The 19,562-nt window shown below is 42.0% G+C and overlaps 1 protein-coding gene across 5 annotated transcripts in view; it reads left to right on the top strand.

Annotated features, from left to right (window-relative positions):
- Positions 1-19,562, top strand: part of LOC118232073 (catenin alpha-2) — a 317,807-nt gene that overhangs the window by 254,524 nt on the left and 43,721 nt on the right. For all 5 annotated transcript variants that reach the window (XM_035426637.1, XM_035426638.1, XM_035426640.1 and 2 more), the window contains 2 exons: positions 8,840-8,920; positions 16,824-16,976. In XM_035426637.1, coding sequence (XP_035282528.1) covers positions 8,840-8,920; positions 16,824-16,976 — 234 coding nt within the window. The remainder of the gene's footprint in view (positions 1-8,839; positions 8,921-16,823; positions 16,977-19,562) is intronic.

The following is a 19,562-nucleotide window of genomic DNA, read 5'->3' as shown; positions in this document are numbered from 1 at the left end:
ACACGCTCGGACACACACCCGTACAGACACACACACACACACACACGCGCTCGGACACACACGCACACACACACGCACAAAGCATGCACTCACAAACAAGAACATACACACGCACGCACCTGTAGATGCACACACGCACACACACGCACACACACGTGTAAATGCACACATACACAAACAATGTTAAAAATTTAAACCAAAAGTGGCAAATTATTTACCTACAGTAACTGATTTAACATACATTGTGTGGCAAGTGATTTATGCTTTTGGTAATGAGCATAATTTCCCCATATGCATATGAAAAAAAAACTTACCTAAGCATCTGCAGTACCTAGAGCAGGCTTCAGTTTTATTTAAGACTAGACTTTTTTTTGTTGTTGTTTGTTTTCCTATTTTGTTCTATAAACAGTATGTGAGTTCCTGCCATAAATAATGCTGGGAAGGACAATCCTGTCGGAGCGGGAGAGATATGGGCGTGACGGGCCAGACATCGGAGAAAACATTCAACGGAAAGTCGTGCTTGCTTTCCAAGCGCTCGGAAGCTCGGAAGCCGTTAGCGTGGGGCTAGCAGTGGAGAAGGCTGCCTTGGCCACGGCGTGGCACTTCAGCAGACCACTCCACCGCTTCTCTTCCTCGAGCAAAGCTCTCAAAACAGATGGTTTCTGATCGCTTGTAATTCCCATTTTAAGGCCTGCGCTGACAAGCCCGGCCCCTGTGTGTTGATACTGATAATTAAAGTAAATGGATTTTTTTTATTTATTTGTAAACTATTCTGACTTCTGTTTTCTTAAACCTAAAGTTCTTTTTTGGCAGAACCCTATATTTGGATTAATGGGCACATTAACTAACTTTTTACCCCTGTGTTTTGTTGAACACAGAGAAACTTCAACTAGCAAAGTTGAAAGTTGTATAACCTAACTGATGTTGCCCCATTTTTTTACTCTCAGCAAAACCTTGTGATTTTGTCATCAAGTTAGCCAGGGGCAAACATGTCATGAATAAGGAAACTGGTGTAGGCTGGTGTAGTTTAGGTTAAGTAGCGTGTGTTGCTATTTAACCAATGAAACATAAATTTCCCTGTAACGATAGTTTGCTCATATTAAGTGATTTAATTATGTCTTCATTAGCAATAGATATGTGATACTATGACTATATAGTATAACTATGAATATAGCTGCTCATAACTTTAATATGTTTAATATGGCTGCATGCGTGGGCAGCTTCTCATAAGAAACACTTTCCTACTGCAGGTGATATTGGGAGCATACACACACTGCTAAACAGGAAAGAAAATAAACTCGCATCACATGCTAATTCAATACACCATATATTCACTTTAACGAACCTCATTGCACCATGCTAAAAAAAAAAAGCAAATACTAGCTCAAAATTCAGGCTTGAGGAATTCAATGGTGAAGCATTTAATTCCTGCAATTTATTTGTTTATTTACTTACTTACCATACTTGCTTACTTGTATCTCAGTTTCAAAAATATGATAGCTTATATGACACTTATGTTCAGTGTAACAATAACCCATCAAATCAAATTAGCAGTACCCCACAACAGCATTAACCGTCCGTGCATCTAATTACAGTCCCCATTAACCACTGTAAACCTATTTTGTCTCCCAGCAACATGGGTGTCCCTTTCCGCGTTTCAGCTTTTACATGGAAACGTATTTTTTAGACGGACCCTGAAGCTGTGTGCCGAGTCATCGTGCCTCTCTTTCGTAATTGAAATCACACGGAGCCAGAAAGGATATTATTTAACGCAATAATCTGATGAGGAGATGAATCCTTTGTGAGATGAAAAATTGTCTCCTTGCTGTTGTATTGATATTGAGTTATTAGTCTCTCTCTCTCTCTCTCTCTCTCTCTCTCTCTCTCTCTCTGTCTAACATGTACACACACACATACACACACACTCTCTCTCACACACACACACACACATGCACACACATGCACACACGCACACACACACACACACACACAGACTCTCTCTCACACACACACACACACACACACACACTCTCTCTCTCTCTCTCTCTCACACACACACACACACACATGCACACACGCACACACACACACACACACACAGAGCTGTAAATAAACATATTTGGATGTTACACAACATTCTAAAGTCACATGACCGTGGTTTATCAGACCGGCTGGCCAGACGGGTCTCCCAGGCCTGCTGGGTAATGGAGCCAAGTCTGGCTCGCGTTGACCGTGCCCTCGGAGCGGAGACGAAACCAAGGCTATCGGTACGAGCGCATCCCAAGAGCCACCTACAGACGCACTATCCCCGCACGTGTGCAGGCGGTTGGCTTGAACGATGTCCCCGCAAGACGCCGTTCAGAAAGTAAGGGCGTCGGTGACTACAGGACATTAAAGCCTCTGCCGCAGGGCACTGTGCTGAAGTAGTGACTCGCGGCCCGAAGGAGGTGTCGGCGTAGCCTGGCTAAATGCGTTAGCCTGTGGCGACGTAGCTGCCCCCGCTAACCAGCTGTTTCTGAAGCCGTTTTGCAGAACTGAAAGTACAGGATCACGTTTCAATGACTGGGTTCATTGAGAGCAGTCGCAGGGAGACGTGACGGCGGTGCTGACGACGGCCGCTGTTTGTGTGGCGGTATTTATTAGACGCTTTGGCAGACGCGAATCTCACGGGTGTGCTGTGTGCGGTGATGGAGAGGAGGGGACGGGGACATCACACTCTGCTCCATCAGGGTTTTCTTCCATCCGGTCGCCCCTCTGCTAGACTTTAATCAGCTGATGGAGAACACCAAACCCTGTAATTCACGTTTATGTTCCACCTCTTAGCGTTCTGTTGCCACGGTGTAGGAGTCCGTCGCTTGTAAAAAAATAAAAAAATAAAAAATAAAAAACACAGAAAGGCCAGGTGTTCTGGGCTGATACCCGATTCTCTTATTGCGCTACGCAGGACCCTGGCTATGATTTGTGATTCTTAGTTTGTGTGTCCGTGACTTATATGTTGCACCAGGCCTAAAGGGTGTCTGCACAATTTTTTTGAAGGTTTATGAAAAAGAAAAAAGAAAAAAAATCAGTTGAACATTCCATGTTGTTAATTCAAGAGATTTTAAAAAATGGATCGTAAAACACGGTTTATAGATTATTGCATGCGGATGTTTTATGGGATTCCTCCAAGGTCACTGCCTTCGATACGCAGGGCTATTCTGTGGACACAGGTTTGCAGGTAAACAAACAGCTATGTTCATGTGTGGGTCTCATGCTTTGTTGGTACACTACATGGCCAAACGTTTGTGGACCCCTGACATCCAGCATCTCATCCAAAATTATGGCCATTTATATGGATTTGGTCCACCCTTTGCTGCTATAACAAGCTCCACTCTTCTGGGAAGGCTTTGTGCTAGATGTTGGAGCATTGCTGCAGGGATTTGCTTCCATTCAGCCAGAAGAGCATTAGTGAGGTCGGGCACTGATTGGGCAATTAGGCCTGGCTCAAGCTGGCTTTGCAATTGATCCCAAAGGTGTTGAATGGGGTTGAGGTCAGGGCTCTGTGCAGGCCAGTCAAGTTCTTCCACACTGTTCTCGAAGAAAACATATTTCTACATAGACCTCGCTGTGTGCCCGGGGGCATGGTCATGCTGAAACAGGAAAGGGCCTTCCCTAAACTATTGCCACAAACTTGGAAGCACAGAATCATCCAGAATGTTTTGTTTCACTGGAAATGAGGGGCCAAGCCCAAACCATGCAAAACAGCCCTATTTTGGCCATATATTGTACTTCCTTGTGTTTAGTATATCTTTCAGCATAGGAAACAACAAAATATATGTTTTTTTTGTGTGTGTGTGTCACAGAACAAAAATAAATTGGTTTGTTCATAAGATTACTGAGCAGCAGAGGAAGTGGCTCCACGGGGGGTCGTTCCGTTAAAATTGAACGGCGATCTTGAAAATGCGCACTTGAGTAGAACAATTCACACACAGGTTTTAGCATAAAAAACATAGGCTTTTTATATGTGAATGTTACTAGAGTTTGGGAGTTGGATTTACTTGTTTTTCTTCTGGAATCTTTTTTAAAAAAAAAGCTTTTTTAAAATAACGGATGCATGAAACTCACAAAAAAATCTCCAAGTAGATGGGGAATGTGAGTCTCTTGTGGTTCAAGAGCTACAAAAGATCTGAAAGATCGAAGACATTTTACATTTTACTCACATTTTAATTTTCAGGATAGATACTACCCTATAAATGTATGAGTGATAATTTTGTATTCATGTCTCACCAGCAGGATTTGAGAAATCGTGTCACAAGGTCATTATATCCGCCAGTGCACAACGGCTTGTGAGCAGCTGTCAGACAGAATCACATCTGCAAGATCCACTGTGTTTCTCCATTCCAGCATTTGACTGTGTGGCTCTCATGCCAGACGGTGAACTTTCCAATTCTGTTTGAACACGAGAAAGCGACTGTCAGTGATTGAGTTGGGTCAGCTGGATGACAGAAAAAAAGCAGCAGTTCTTTTGGTTGAAAGAAATACATGAAAAAAGTCACCGACTCAATAGAGAGAGAGAGTGACCGAGGTGAGGATGTCTTCTTGAAGATCATGCAACTTGACATTTAGTGTTGTAGAACCTGACATTCATAAATCCAAGCTTTACTGCAAGTTTGCCATGGACAGCACCACACACATACAAACATAATTCAGTTTTATGTATGTGCGTAATTCAATTGAATTTGCTTGACTTATGGTGATGTTGGGGTGCTTGTAAGAGCCTACGAGCCATGGCATTTGTAGCAGCTGGTGCCTTTCACTAAACATGTTCAGATCGGTTCCATTAAAACAGTTGCAACAACAAATGATGTAAGTAATGTGCAATGCTTCAATTAAAGGAAGTGCGTGTATTAGTTCTGCAAAATTTACTGCTGCTGCTACTACTACTAGGACTTCTATTGCTGCTACCTCTAATAATAATAATACTAATAGTAATAATAATACATTTTATTTATATTGTGCTTTTCAAAAAACATTTAGTGTTAGCTGGGTTGAGACTGATACTGAAAAGTTGAATGGCAGGATGATAGTTGTGCAGGAGAGGAAGATGAGCCATGTTGTTCATACGGGGGTGAACAGAGAGAGTGCAATTCAGGATAGCACCAATATTGTGGACAAGGGAGGAGGAGAATAAAGAGCAGTGGCAACGGATAATGAAACATTCCCAGCGTTACTGAGAATGGACTGTGAGCCCATGAGACTACCCTCTGTCTTCTCACTGTTTAGTTTGAGAAAGTTTTTTCCCATCCAGGGTTTTATTGCACTGAGACGCGCTTTCATGTGCGTCAGGGGAAGGTTATGGGGGGACTTGGCGCTGGTATAGATCTGTGTGACATCAGCATAACCCTAAAAATCCATACTGAAGTGAAGTATGATCTGTCCGAGAGGGAGTATGTAGATAAAGTGCAGCGGTCCCGGAACAGAACCCTGGGGGACACCCTGCGTAACTTCTGCTGTGTGAGAAGTATGGCCAGGGACGGTAATAAAGTGCTTCCCATTGGTGGCAGTATAATGCAGTTCACACAACAACTACACTCAGCAGGCTCTGGAGCGGGATATAATGTCTGACAGCATCAAAGGCTGCTCTCATATCTAACAGAATAAGGACATCAGGGGACACAGTCAGCAGATGTGAGGAGGTCTCTGTACTGTGCATGGGACTCAATCCAGATTGTTGGCTCAAAAAATGAAAGTTTGAAGCTGGGAGGCACTGATGCAAAGAAAGGGAGGTTGGATGTAGTATGTAGTTGTTGGATTTAATTGTTGTAGTTAGTATTAGGGTGTCAACAGCTTGGTAAAGGCGTTGTGCAAAGCTGTGTTAACCATAATGTGTTCAGCAGAAATTATAGGCCAAGTTTTGGCAGTTTGTACTGTAACAAGGGGTTCAGAAAAAATTGTGTTTCTGTCCAATATGTTGGTTTTAAGGTGCAATGTCTGTGTACAGTGTCCGTTTACAGCATCTAGTTTTGGTCAGATTTAATGTCAGTTTAATTTTGGTCAGATTTAATGTCAGTCTTGCACACTAAGCTTGTTTTTGCCTGACCGCTTGAACTCCTGTATTTGTTTCTTGAAATGCTGTTATTGCTAGCAGATATTGGTGTACCGAGTAGTGGTGTACAAAGCGGAACATACAGAGGTTTTGTATTTAATTTTTCCTGCAAAGTTCACTTTTGCTCCTCCATGTGTAAATAATACCCACAGTTCCAGAGCTGTCATGGGTTATTTTACATTGCATTTCATCTCACTGAAAGGCAGCAAATCACTGAATCCCACTTAAGCGATTTATGGATTTAATGTAATTGTGCTTTAAAGTAGATCAGCAGCATGTGTGTGGAAAATTAAATTGTGGAGACAAAATGTCACTTTCTGAAGCTCCACGGCTGTGATCGTTTGAACTCTTTTCATCACCGGAGGCACTTCATGGCATTTCATAATGCCTGAGATGCATGCTCAGATTGTTTCCTTAATTAATGTCAATGACTCACACGTGTGAAGAGTACTCATTGGCCGATGGACACTTTAGCAATTGTGAAATATAACGTGTCATCATTTAGTAGATTCGCTTATCCAAAGTGACTCATGCAGGCTACATGCTTCGAACATACAATTCATTTATTCAGACGTCTTTTTTCCTGAAGCTGTTCAGTAAAGTGCTTGATGAAGGATAAAGTGGAGAAATGGGTTGGAAAAAGACTCACTCACTTTAGCTTATTTTACAGTAAGTTGAGAACGGAAACCGCTGGGGAGAATGGGCATCTCTTCTTTGCCCGACATATTAAAAACGACTAAATAAAATAAAAGCAGATACGCAAACGCGGCGATGCATGGCAGCCATTTTGCGCCAGAATGCTCACCACACATTAGGTGGAGAGGGAGAGACCAATTTTTTTTTAGTCAAATAAATCAGGGGATGATTAGGTGGCAGGTTGAGAGAGCCATGTTGGGAATTAAGCCAGGACACCAGGGAACCCCCTACTCTGCAATGAGTGTCGTGGGGCCTTTAATGACCTCATTGAGCCTCAGTTTACCGCCTCATCCGGAAGATGGATTTGGAATTCTCCTTAACTGTGTTTCAGCAAATGGTTGCAGTTTAAAAAAAAAGCTGAAAGGCCTGCTTGGGCTGATGGGTACTGCCGGAGCATTCCAGATTGGAGAGAAGAAACAAAAAACAGAGTTAAAGCATGAAAAATAACTAATAACCTGCCGTTCATCCATGCGCTTGCATTATAATGAGCATTGCCACCAGGCCTATTTAGCAAGCTCAGAACTGCTACCTGGTAGATTCCGGTTCTAACGTGGCTTCTGTGTCATGTGCAGTGAGGCTTCCGAATGTATTATGCAAAAAAAAAAAAAAAAAAAATGTATCAGTTCTATTTTCAGCTGATTAAGAGCGCAATAGATTTGCCTGACTAATAGAGCTGTTGGAATGAAGAGTGACGAGTGATGGAAATCCGTTTAAAATGTGCTAATGAATAACCATAGCACCGATAAAGATATCACATGCAGGGTTCCGATGATGCGGATGAAAGCATTTCTTGTTGCCATGGCGTAAATGCCACAACTTAAACTGTGAATCTCAGGGCATCGCAAGCTGGTGATGCACCACATTTTTATTTATTAATTTTTAACATGTTTTAAATGACACTATTTGTAATATCCGAGACTTAGCTTCACTGTGTGTGGTGGGAAATCTAGGCTGTATTTACTTTATGGTTTAGGGGGTCACATTCACCGTGGCAATGTATTGTTTCAGAGACATTCTTAGTGTCCACCAAGAGGCATTGTAGCCGTAGCTATGTTAGCATTGTGTTCTGGACAGCATGTGAACACACGCTCTTATCCAGAGCGACTTACACACCTTTTCACATGTACATTGCATCCATTCATACAGCTGGATATATACTGAAGCAATGTAGGTTGAGTACCTTGCTCAAGGGTACAACGGCAGTGTCCTGGCCGTGTCCGTTATCGTGGGAATCGAACCTGTGACCTCCCGGTTACAAGACCAACTCATGTGAATGTTTCTTACTCTCCGCTCACACCATGACTGCCCGCTCAGCAGGGGATCCAGTCCTCCATCACATCGTCATTTCTCTTTCATTACCTGTGGTGTTTCGCCTCTTTCATTTTTGAAGCATTTAATTAAAAGTGATTGACTGCGACAGAAACAATTCGTGGATGAAAAAAAAAGAGCCACAGTAAAGGCAGGGGGGGGGGGGGGGGGGGTGGTGGGGGGTGACTGACCTATAGCTGAAACCTAATTTGATTAAAATTTCAATTGGAAGATGAATTTGTTTTATCTGCCGGCACTGCATACACTTACGAGGGAGGAAGTGGGGACTGTATTTGAAAGTTCTGTCCTTCGTTCCTCCAATTCTACAGGCGCGTTTAATGGAGAGGATGTGGAGGGTCTTTTCAAGGAACGGAACTGACTGTTCCTTTCAAGAAAAAAAAATTGCTTAGGACGGCTAAATGCTGCCTCCATTCCCTCTCCTGTGTGATTCATAAGCAAAATGGAAGCGGAAATGGGGTTTTTGTATCTTGGCCTGAATGTAACTGTGTGTAAGAGGAGAGGTAAAACTGAGGACAGGAAAAACTGAGGTGTGTTGAATCTTGGGCTGAAGATAAGTGTGTAAGAGGACTGGTAAAACTGAGGTGTGTGGAATCTTGGCACGAAGGTACCTGTGTGTAAGAAGACAGGTAAAACTGAGGTGTGTGGAATCTTGGCACGAAGGTACCTGTGTGTAAGATGACAGGTAAAACTGAGGTGTGCTGACGGAAACTGTTTCCTGTTCCCCTGCAGACAGGTAGGAAGGAGAGGGGCGACCTGCTAAATGCCGCCATCGACAAGATGACCAAAAAAACCCGGGACCTGCGCCGACAGGTATGCCACCTTCGCCCACTCTCTACCCTTTAAAGTGCCCTGTCGTAAAAATGTCCGAACAGTACAGATGGTATTGAGATCATCACGATGCTTAATTCTGTGCCGATCCACGAAGAGTTATCAAGTGCTGCTATTCTCCTGGAGGCCGCGTCACATTCCTGGCCACATTATAATTTTAGAAAATAGCGCTGCGTGCAACTCTTTAATTGCATAATTATTTGAACGAAGCATGCTTTGGTGTGTAGGGGTTAACAATACCACGTGAGATTGAAAGAGAATATATAAAGTGTAAACATATAAAAACCAGCAGTTCATTCCATCTAGATGCGTATGAAAGTAGATCATTCTCTGTATCAAAAGCATTGACTCTTAGGTGCTTTCATTAGGCTTGGCAGTACTGATGCAAAATTAGAATACTGCAATTACTTTGTGATGGAATATGTATGTCTTCATATTTAGATTGCATTACGTCCAAAATATTATTATTATATATCCAGAGCCACATGTACTGTATGCATACTAGAGGTTACAATAGACAATACTATAAAATAATTGAAGGACTATAAACCAACAGATGTGTATATTACTTGCACTGCACTGTCCATAGGGCAGTTGCCTATACAGCTCTGATACACATCAGCACTGCCTACTTGCCCTTCTTGCAGATGGCCATACTGTAAACCAGTTTTAACAGGATATCACCAGTTTTAACAGGGGCTCCTGGTTGGCTCTTGTGGTAAATATGCTTACCTTAAGGGCGGCAGTCACACGTTTGAGCCTCTGCTATGTCATTAGCCGAGTGTGAATAAGAGCTGGCGGCAGTTGGGTTCACGTGGGGTTATCTTGTGATTGGGCAGCTTTGAGCCTGCCAGGTATCCTCGGGTGACCGGTACACTGTGTTGCCAGATTGTGCGGGAACCTGCCCAATTGGGCCACTTTTTTTATGTTATTGTGTAGGGGGAAAAACGGCTTTTGGTGGGTTCACTGTTTTCAGATCTGGCAACACTGGCGGTACATTCAGATTCTACTTCATCAAACTGTTAAATCTTTTTAGTTTATATTTACTTTCCTTGGTATCCATGAGACTTGATGTCTAAACACGGACAGCATAGGGAAGGTGTGTGTCATTTTAATTGCGATGTTAATTAAGCTGTCGTTGTCGTGTTTACTATTTTCATAGTTAGCGGAACCACTGATTTGATTTGCTCTCAGTAACACGCCATTGCGGTGCACCCAATTTAAATGTGTCCACGAAAAACTCTGAAGTTTAAATAAACCTCATTAACAGTTTCGTAGTCTGTACCTTCAATTCAAAACACTGTGTTAGGGATGCACTCTTTGCCGGCAGATCATATAAAAGAACCAATAACGTGGGTCACAGTTACTTTGTGAATATCCTGATCATAATTTTCCACCTTGGAAACTACTGTCAAATAAATGCGCTATTTTTGGGTAGCGGTTTACAAGAACAACCACAGTTCCTGGATCTTTAGGGCAGGGCTTTCAGCCCTGGGGGCACAGAGGTACTGCTGTGAGCGCATTTTATCCCTAATGAAGTAACGGCGGGTACAGCTACATTCTGAGCAGGACGGAGCAGGAAGGAACCACAATGTAGGTCAAGTGAGAACGTACGGTATGTATTTGTGTGCAAGAATAAACGTTGGTACTTTCAGAGCACTCCGACAGAAGTCTTGTTTTTTCCTTATTTGGACATACGCTGTTCGTTCAACCTTCACAACTGCCTTTGTGACCAGACGTGTTTTAATAAGTGTTTTTAGGAACCCGTGGGCTTGCGGTTGCCCTCAGTGAAATATATGTCTCTCCCCTTTTAGTTTTTCTGCAGTACCGCTTAGCCAGTAATGTGTGAAATAGTAACTGTTCTGCTAACGACTGCATCAGATGAGGGGGGTAGAGTCCGATTGGGTTTTTATTTTGGACTGTAACACTAGTTCTAATGACACTGCATGTGAAGATCCTGCTGCTGCTGTGGGCCTAAATGGAATTGCTGACACTGCATGGGAGTGCACGTTTTGTGCACCGCACAGGACGCTTAATATTTGGCCCCATTTTCCTTAATCGTCCCAGATCACCTGTCCCATTATCATTCCTGTCTCATCTTCTTCCTATATCTCTGTGAACTTGTGTCTATGTTATTTCTCCCTCTCTCTCTCTCTCTTTCTCTCTCTCTCTCTCTGTCTCTCTTTCTCTCTCTCTCTGTCTCTCTCTCTCCCCCCTCCCTCTCTCTCTCTCAGTGTCTCTCTCTCTCTTTATCTCTCTGTCTCTCTCTCTCTCTCTCAGTGTCTCTCTCTCTCTTTATCTCTCTGGCGTGCGTGCAGACACACTCTCAAAGTGACTTGGGTATTATGATGTTATAATGAGACATTAAAAAACCTGTTAACAGATTTGCAATGGCCTGCATTTTTGGTCCTTTTAGGCCATTTATTTAATTATCCATCATAGTATTAAAACTCCTGGAAATGTTTATAGCTGTGTCTCTTGGGGTTTATGGTACAGTAAAGTGGTTTAAAAGAAATTAACAGTGTTTAATAGTCCTGGATTTTTCTGCAGGTTCAATCCCCCATTTTATATACCATTCCTACCTTATCTGTACCATTCTGTTTGTGAGTAAAAAAAAAAACTTTGCTTATTGTCATGCTAAAAACAGAGTTATGGCTTGTATGATATGCATTTTACTCAGTTGAAGATTCCCCAAGGTAAATTCACGTTGAAGGATCAGGGTAATTAAAAAAAAAAGATTTCCAGAAGCATTAGAAATATAACACTGCTCAAAATTATGCACATTTGTTTTTCACACACAGGATGTGCAATTATATTGCTAGCATTGCTATCAGTGGGTAGAGTAGAGATTATGTGACTATATTGGCAGAACACAAAACCGTCATACTGTAGATTTGTCACTTGTTGGCCATAAATAGACAGCATAGGTACAGTATGTTGGCAGTTTTCAGTGTTTACAAGGAATTTTTTTTCAGAAACTGCAGAAAAAAAAAACATTTTATGGACAGAAACATTTTACACAGTGAACCAAACCACTGCAGTCCACACTCTTTCTCTTAATTGGTTCTGTAAATGTTACAGTAGCCCTAAAACAAAGTGGTTACTGCTTTTTAAATGCATAGACAACGGCGGCCATGATGACCCACGCGAGAACTTGCCTGGAGAGTTTTTGTTCTTGGCGCCCCTTCGTCCGTGACCCGTAACTCTGGATTCCTGCTCTGTTTCAGACGATTCCTCGCGAAAAGCTCGCGGAGGTGAGCAGGGCAGTTCGCCTGCCGTAGTCCTGTCTGTAGATGCATTAACGAGCCTGAAAAAGCAACAGGGATTTCTGCAGAATAACCCCAGGCCTGCGCTACATTTTAAAGGACGCCAATTATCCAAGCCTAACGCTTTCAGAATGTTTTGCTCTGATTTCGAACGCTGTAGAACTACGTTTATCCAACTAATCGCAAAAATAATCATCAAATTATGATGTTTGCATATTTGTATGCCAATTTTGAAAGTGACTAACATCATTTTATTAATCCTAATGCTATCCTTATGCAGACACCTTGTTGTGCCGTTCTTGATTATGTAATTATAAAAGCCTGGAATAGAAATTAAGTACTTGCATAGCAGCAGTAGCGTATACAGCACTAATATCTGAATCTTTTCAACCCCAACCCTACAGAACTGAAGGGTAGGCACACCCAACTGGAGCTCATGCAATGTTTGATTAATTCCTTATAGATTTACTTCCGAATGTCTTTGAGATATCAGAAGCTGATAAAGTGTCCTTGAGGACATAATGATAAAGGGAAGAGATGTGAAATGCGTAATGGTAGTCCTCCCGCTGTTCATAAGGGTGAATGAAATGCTTTAATTGGGACGAATTTGCTGAGGGTGCTAAGCTGATATCCTTAAAACGCCTTGCCTCCTGCAATCAGCATTCCCTTGATGCTCATCCATTTAAGATATTGGAAAAGTGCCATGTGTTCATATCCTCGTCAACCCATTTAACAAATGGCTCTGTCAGCCAGTTCCTCGTGGTTTGTCTGGACGGGCTAGCTGGATTTAGGACCTGCATGCAGCAAAAAACTTTCAAGTATATCTTCTGTGAGGGGGAAAGAAAAAGTGTTTAAATCGTTCAAAAATAATAAAAATAAATTTTGATCATCGAATTGTGGTATGTTTTTTTTTTAATGGAACTTTGATTTTAGGGTAGATATTAGCCTTTTCTTCTATTTTAATTAATTAAAAATAGTTTTCACTGTCTGGCATTTTTTTTGTTTTGTTTAAGTTAACAACACTGGGGACTGGTGTGTTTGAGGATCATGGTTAAATTAACCACCCATTTAAAAATGCAATTTAACCAGCATAATTCATCCTTTTCCTCGCAATGTGTATGCAGTTTCTTCCTGCATTAATGAACTGTTATCTCAGTGCCACACTACCCTGTTTTTTGCTGCAGTAAATTTCTTACTGTTCATTCAGGATGTTGATGGCCAAATAAATGTGTACATGAGACTGCATATGGTGTACATGCACAGTACATGTACACATGTAAGCACGTCCATGTATTATAACATCTTTTTCACTGTTATAACAGGGGGAAATGGGGGTGGTTATCCAGAATATTTCGGTAAAATGGAGGTTTTCCTGTAGCAGTGAACACACAGGTTTTTCTGTAAGGCTGAACCATCTCCAGAGCCTTTTGCCTGGTCTACGGGTCTAAGGCTTAAATCCTTGGAGACTCCCAGGAAGCCCAGAAGACTCAGGAAGACCGGTGTGGGTAAATAAAGCACAGCTTGGATGGTCCTGTTCCATGGACAGCAACAGTTTAAGCCCAATCATAGGCAATTATTCTCAACCCAACAGGTGAATTCCAATTAATAATGGAGTGGGTCTTTATATAGGTGCCTTGTTCTTAAAGGAGAATAAGTGGTTGAGTCATGCAGGAGTACCATGACTCCCCTTACCTCCTTTAAGCACCCTGGGGCCCTCAAAAGCACGTCTCTAATGCCTCGGGGAAGGAACATTATATCTCTGAAGAGCCGCCCTACATCCTTTTAAAGCTTCAAAGAACATTGTGCACGCAAGCGAGGCAATTATTTATAACGGGTAATGTATTAAGTGTGTTGGTGAATCACAGCTTGCCTTCAAATAGCACCAGGACTTTTCATTCAGTGCAGCGTGTAGATATAGCCTCTGGCCTGTCTTCTACTAGCACATGCTGACGTGCTGTACTAGTAACTCTTTGTAAGGGAGCTGTATTTTGCATTTTTTTTTGTGTGTGTTTCAATAGTCAGATATGGACAGTCTGTGTGTGTGTGTGTGTGTGTGTGTGTGTGTGTGTGTGTGTGTGTATCTGTGCACATGTACATGTGTGCATACATTGCGTGTGAATGTGTGTGTGTGTGTGTCTAAAACTTAACACCTCTGGGAGCCCTGGCCACAGGTGCTTCCAACTTTGCCAATAACCCTCTGCTCTGCACCCCACCAGTGACTCTCTTGCACCTGTGAACAAACACCAAAACAAGCAGCACTGGCAGCAGAGTAGGGGGTCATCACAATGTGTGTGTGTGCGTGCCTGTGTGCGTGTGTGCATGCGTGCGTGTGTGTGTGCTCGTGCATGTGTGTGCTCGTGCGTGCGTGCGTGCGTGTGTGTGTGCGTGTGCTCGTGCATGTGTGTGCTCGTGCGTGCGTGCGTGCGTGTGTGTGTGTGCTTGTTCTGTGAGTAGCAGGCTGCTGTAACGTGTTCCAGAGGTGTCAGTCAGACCTGTGGCTCAGACTCTGCCCTGTGAAACAGCCTGAAGACTGAACAGGGTCAGACGGGGCCTGAGCAGGGGCTGCTGTGGCACTGTTCTGTCCTTCATCAAAAATGCCTTTCTCACGGTGTGCAGATAACATCACTGCAATGGCTTAAAACTATAGCCGTTAATTTGGAAACTGTGACTAACTACAGCTAACTTACTATGTATGTTTATTTACAGCATTTGTAAAATATGAAAACCTTCCTTAACTAGCTGGTGAATTAAGAAACAGGCTTTACTAATATGTGAACTGGATTTAAATATTTAAAGTGCATTTAAAATAAATGACTCAAGATGGAGAATGCGTTTTAGTTCAGATTCATTCTGTTGCCATGGACACTGTGGGGTCAGGGACGAGTGTGAAATTTGTGCCTCAAGCTGTTCCTACTGCTTACAGCAGTAAGGATGTCAGGAGGCATCTGTTCCTAATGAATGAGTGTGTTTTCTTTTCTTTTTTTTCTTTTTTTAAAGAACGGTGCTTGTGCTACTACACTGCAGCTCAAATAAGCTATTCTGGTCCTTCTCAAGTTTTAGGTAATTTGGAGAACAAATATTTTATAGTGCGCGCAGCACCTTGGTTTTTTTATTGCGCCGTTTCTTATTAGAGCCTGCCGTTGCACACATTAAGAGTCAGCGGGCCGTCAGATTTTGTGGTCCGGTTTTTATCTTAGGGCCGCCCTTAGTCAGCACAAACGGGGCCCCAGGAACGCGGGCCAAAAGCGTGCTTCCTGATGCGTGCCGCACTCTGCCGTGATGCTTGGCCTCTCGCCAGACCGTAGCATGCACTTTTGCAGTTACTCCCTGTTCTTTGTGCCTTTTTTTTTTGACTGAACCACCTATGATGTGCTGTAGCTGTAGCTGTAGGGACATGGTGCACTTAAAGAGACAGTCCCCTACCCGAAGAGCTTCAAGTGAGCAGTTACTCGATGTCACATGATACCGTCAGTCACAAAGAGTGGATTGATGCAGTGTTTGTGATGCTGTATAGTTCAACAATCCACATTCTGTGTTTTTGAATATAATTTTTGCAGTATTTGAAAATTGACTGAATAATTCAATACTTTTTTTTGCATGTCTTTCAAATATGTAATATTTGAAAAGAAAAAAATGTCTGTTTAGTTCACAGCTCTACTTTGAATTAAAGGTGATTGGCAGAAAGGATCTCATGTTTTTCCAGATAGCTGTTATAATGTTCGAAGAGGTGCCTAATCTAAGTAAAAGCCCCTTTCTTTCAAAAAGCAGATTTGTTGAATTGATACTAATCAGATACCTTGAATATCAAGTCTTTCTGTTGTGCTGTGGTGAAAATATTTATAGTATTCCTTGCTTTATGTGTACTGTGTGTGTGATTTGCTTGTCTGCACATTATAATTAAATTATATTACATTTACACTGCTGTGATTTGCCAGTGTTGAATTATCATCTGAATAGATTGAGCCTGATGCTTACAAAACATCATAGAAGAAAAATTAAAAATCAAAGCCATATTTCATTTTTGAAGCATTGACTGCCTCGTCAGTGCAACACTGGCTGTCTCATGAGTCACATTCTGTTGTTCCTGTTTCAAATTTTGCACAAACATGGTCAATTTCTTGCAAGTTAGAGAACAGAAACAGGACTGTGGCAAACAAGCCTGCCACAGGCCACCGAAGTGGCTTTCCAAGGGGCCCTCCAGCACAGAGACACAGGGAGATGATGTTCCAACAGTCCAGATTTGGCAAGATGGTACAGCCACATGAGCAGATGTAAAACAGTCATGACCGAGGCTCCTTTGTGTGGGTGGGGATGGCAGATTTAACCTGTGCGCACTGATTGCCTCACTACGCACAGGTGCAGCCACCCCTGTTCCTGGGTCCAATCAGCCTGGCCAATTATTCAATTCCTAACCAATTCGATAGCTAGCCAGGTCTAATTAGCTTGACCCAGGACAGTTGTGGCTGCTTAAACCAGCCATCCCCACACCACAAGGACATTGTGTGTAATATTCCATAGGTAAGCTCTCATGAATGCATTTTAAATGACAGCAGGGGGACAGTGAAGCCATTCCGGAATTCTGCGCTGATGAACGTTCCGCTCCTGTTTTCCCCCTCCAGTTACGGAAAGCCGTGATGGACCACATTTCCGACTCCTTCCTGGAGACCAACGTGCCCCTCCTGGTCCTGATCGAGGCGGCCAAGAGCGGGAACGAGAAGGAGGTGAAGGAGTACGCGCAGGTCTTCCGCGAGCACGCCAACAAACTGGTGGAGGTAAGACGCTTTCACACTGCGATTGTACCTGTACGTCATGGCTTTCCACATCTGTCCGTCAAATTATCCCCCTTACATCTGATTGGCTGCAGAATCCCTTGTGTGGATGAATGGATGTATGGATGGATAGATAGATAGATGGATAGGCAGATAGATAGATAGATTGATTGATTGATTGATTGATTGATGGATGAATAGATAGTGAGTGACTGATTGATTGATTGATTGATTGATAGATAGATAGATTTAGAAATGTTTTTAATAGGTATTTCCGAAGTAAGGTAAGTTTGCATCTGTCTCCCTAAGCCTCAAAACAGTTACATAGTCTAGCTCTAGTACCACTGTATTGCCACACATGTATGTGTGGCAAGGTGAAAAGTAGAGGCCATGATTATGAAACCATAGCAACACATTAATTCATAGCATACTGTAGCACCAAGGCCACAACGCGTGAGTCAGGAGTCTTGTTTTGTCTGATGTCTAAAGTGTGATTGTACAATAAGTGCAGCATCCTATTACTGCGTCCATTTCCCCAGAGCGAGAGGCGTACTGAGGATCATTTCTTATTGCTAACCGACGGGGGGAGGGAGACGTCTGCAATGTGTTTACAGATTAAGCTCATATATCCATTTTAAATGTGAAAATGAAGATATTTTAAAATGGTGAATTGTTAAGGAAATGCATTGAGCTGAGTACACTTTTGCCTTTGAGATTCAGAAGATGTGCTTTCAGCATCATGACTCATCATGTTGCGTTTGGAAGACTTTTGTGAATCTTCCGTATCTATTTCTTGTTAATTGTCCTCAGGAAATCTGCTTCAAATGTAGAATAAATGTTGCGTAGCAAACGGTATTTTTGGTTGTTTGAAGTAAGAAAACTGAGTTGAACTCAAATTAAAGGTACAGTAAACTTCACATAATAATGAAATGAAATGTTGAAAGCTTGAACTTTGAAATAAGTTAATGTGCAATTTAAGTGTCATGCACTACCACAAGAAAAACTATTTATACATTTTATACAACCATAAGATTATATAGATTTATATAATAATTATGCGCATGAATTCTTATAATATGGAATACTGTACAGTACATATTTCAATGACAAAGTTGCAGTCCGCACCATATTGTTGGCAACCTCAAGAAAACGAAGATCTGAGATGACAACACTGAAAGTTCAGTCATCACAAAGCAGTTGAAGCAAAATTATGAAGGCTATTATTCAACCACAATGTTACTCTTCAGTTTATTTGAGAGTGTGTACTGCATAGGCATACCGTGTTTAAACGGAATGATACAACAATGGCTCCTAAGCACTACTGAATCGGACTTCAGGTGTCCATAACATTTGTGCCAGGATATATTATCTGAGGGTGAGTGCATTGAGTAGGGTTCTGGACATCTGACGATGGATGGAATGTAATTAAAACATCTCAGTTTGTGATGACCCAGGCCTTTGGACTGACTGCATAATCCTGTTCTACCAGAATTATTAGACAGTGGAGATATCTCAAGGGGCTGACTGTGTTGTGGTTTAGGAAAATGGACACATCACAGTGCCTCAAGGTACGTATGAGACCTATTTTTAGATCTCTCGTAAATAATCAAGAGCCATTTTTTTTCTGAATCTTCATCACTATGGTTTATTCTTGTGATATACAATTAGGAGGCACTGTGGTATCCTAAAGGCTATGGGGTGTGTACAACCCACCACATTAGTTCAGTCTTACCAGATAGCAATCAGGTGTTTAGATACATCTTCTGGAGTGTCAAAATTCCTCCCGGTAAGAGCAATCACTGTTGGCAGGTATGTATTAGGCTGTGGTTTATGGTGATTAAAATGTGATATACTACAGGTGGATCAATATCGTCGCAGGTCTGGGTAATAATTTGCAAGAAGGAAGCAAAGGCCAGCAGTTTTGTTTTGGTTTTATAGGCAGTTTTATCAATTAGTATTAGGGAGGAATTACACACGCTCAGCTCCACCACCAACGTGTCACTAACAGAATATAGGATTCCTCAACAGTCATCAGTTTTTTCAAATATATATATATATATATATATATATATATATATATATATATATATATATATATATATAGTCATATTTTCAAAATGTGCTAGTTTGGTGTCCTTGACTACTTTGATATATAGCTCGTCATATAGAGTGCTCCACACAACCCACACATGTACACGTGCGCATGCACACACACACACACACACACACACACACACACACACACACACGAACACAAGCACATACGCACTGCTGTTTTATTTCATTTTTCTTTGCATAGAACCATATGGTAATACATAGTCCACATGTACATGACTGATCAGCTCAGTTCAATGGAGAAATGACAATACTTAATTTACTTTTTAATCAGAGAAATGTGTGTTACATCTGTAACATTTCTGCAGAAATTTCAGTTCCTAATTCCCCTTGGTGACTTGATCTCCCAATATCATAACTGTGAGCCATTTGAGGTTGGTCTGACTGTGAGCCTGCAGCTGGGAGTATGGAGTAAAAAGCTGCTTCCTGTGGTTTTGCCAGGGCAGCCAAATGCGTCTGTGCCCTACAGTTTAC

Source organism: Anguilla anguilla, chromosome 7, assembly GCF_013347855.1.
Source record: "Anguilla anguilla isolate fAngAng1 chromosome 7, fAngAng1.pri, whole genome shotgun sequence".
In the NCBI taxonomy this organism is placed as follows: domain Eukaryota; kingdom Metazoa; phylum Chordata; class Actinopteri; order Anguilliformes; family Anguillidae; genus Anguilla; species Anguilla anguilla.
The sequence above is the reverse complement of the archived record's forward strand: the minus strand, read 5'-3'. Positions and strand labels throughout refer to the sequence as shown.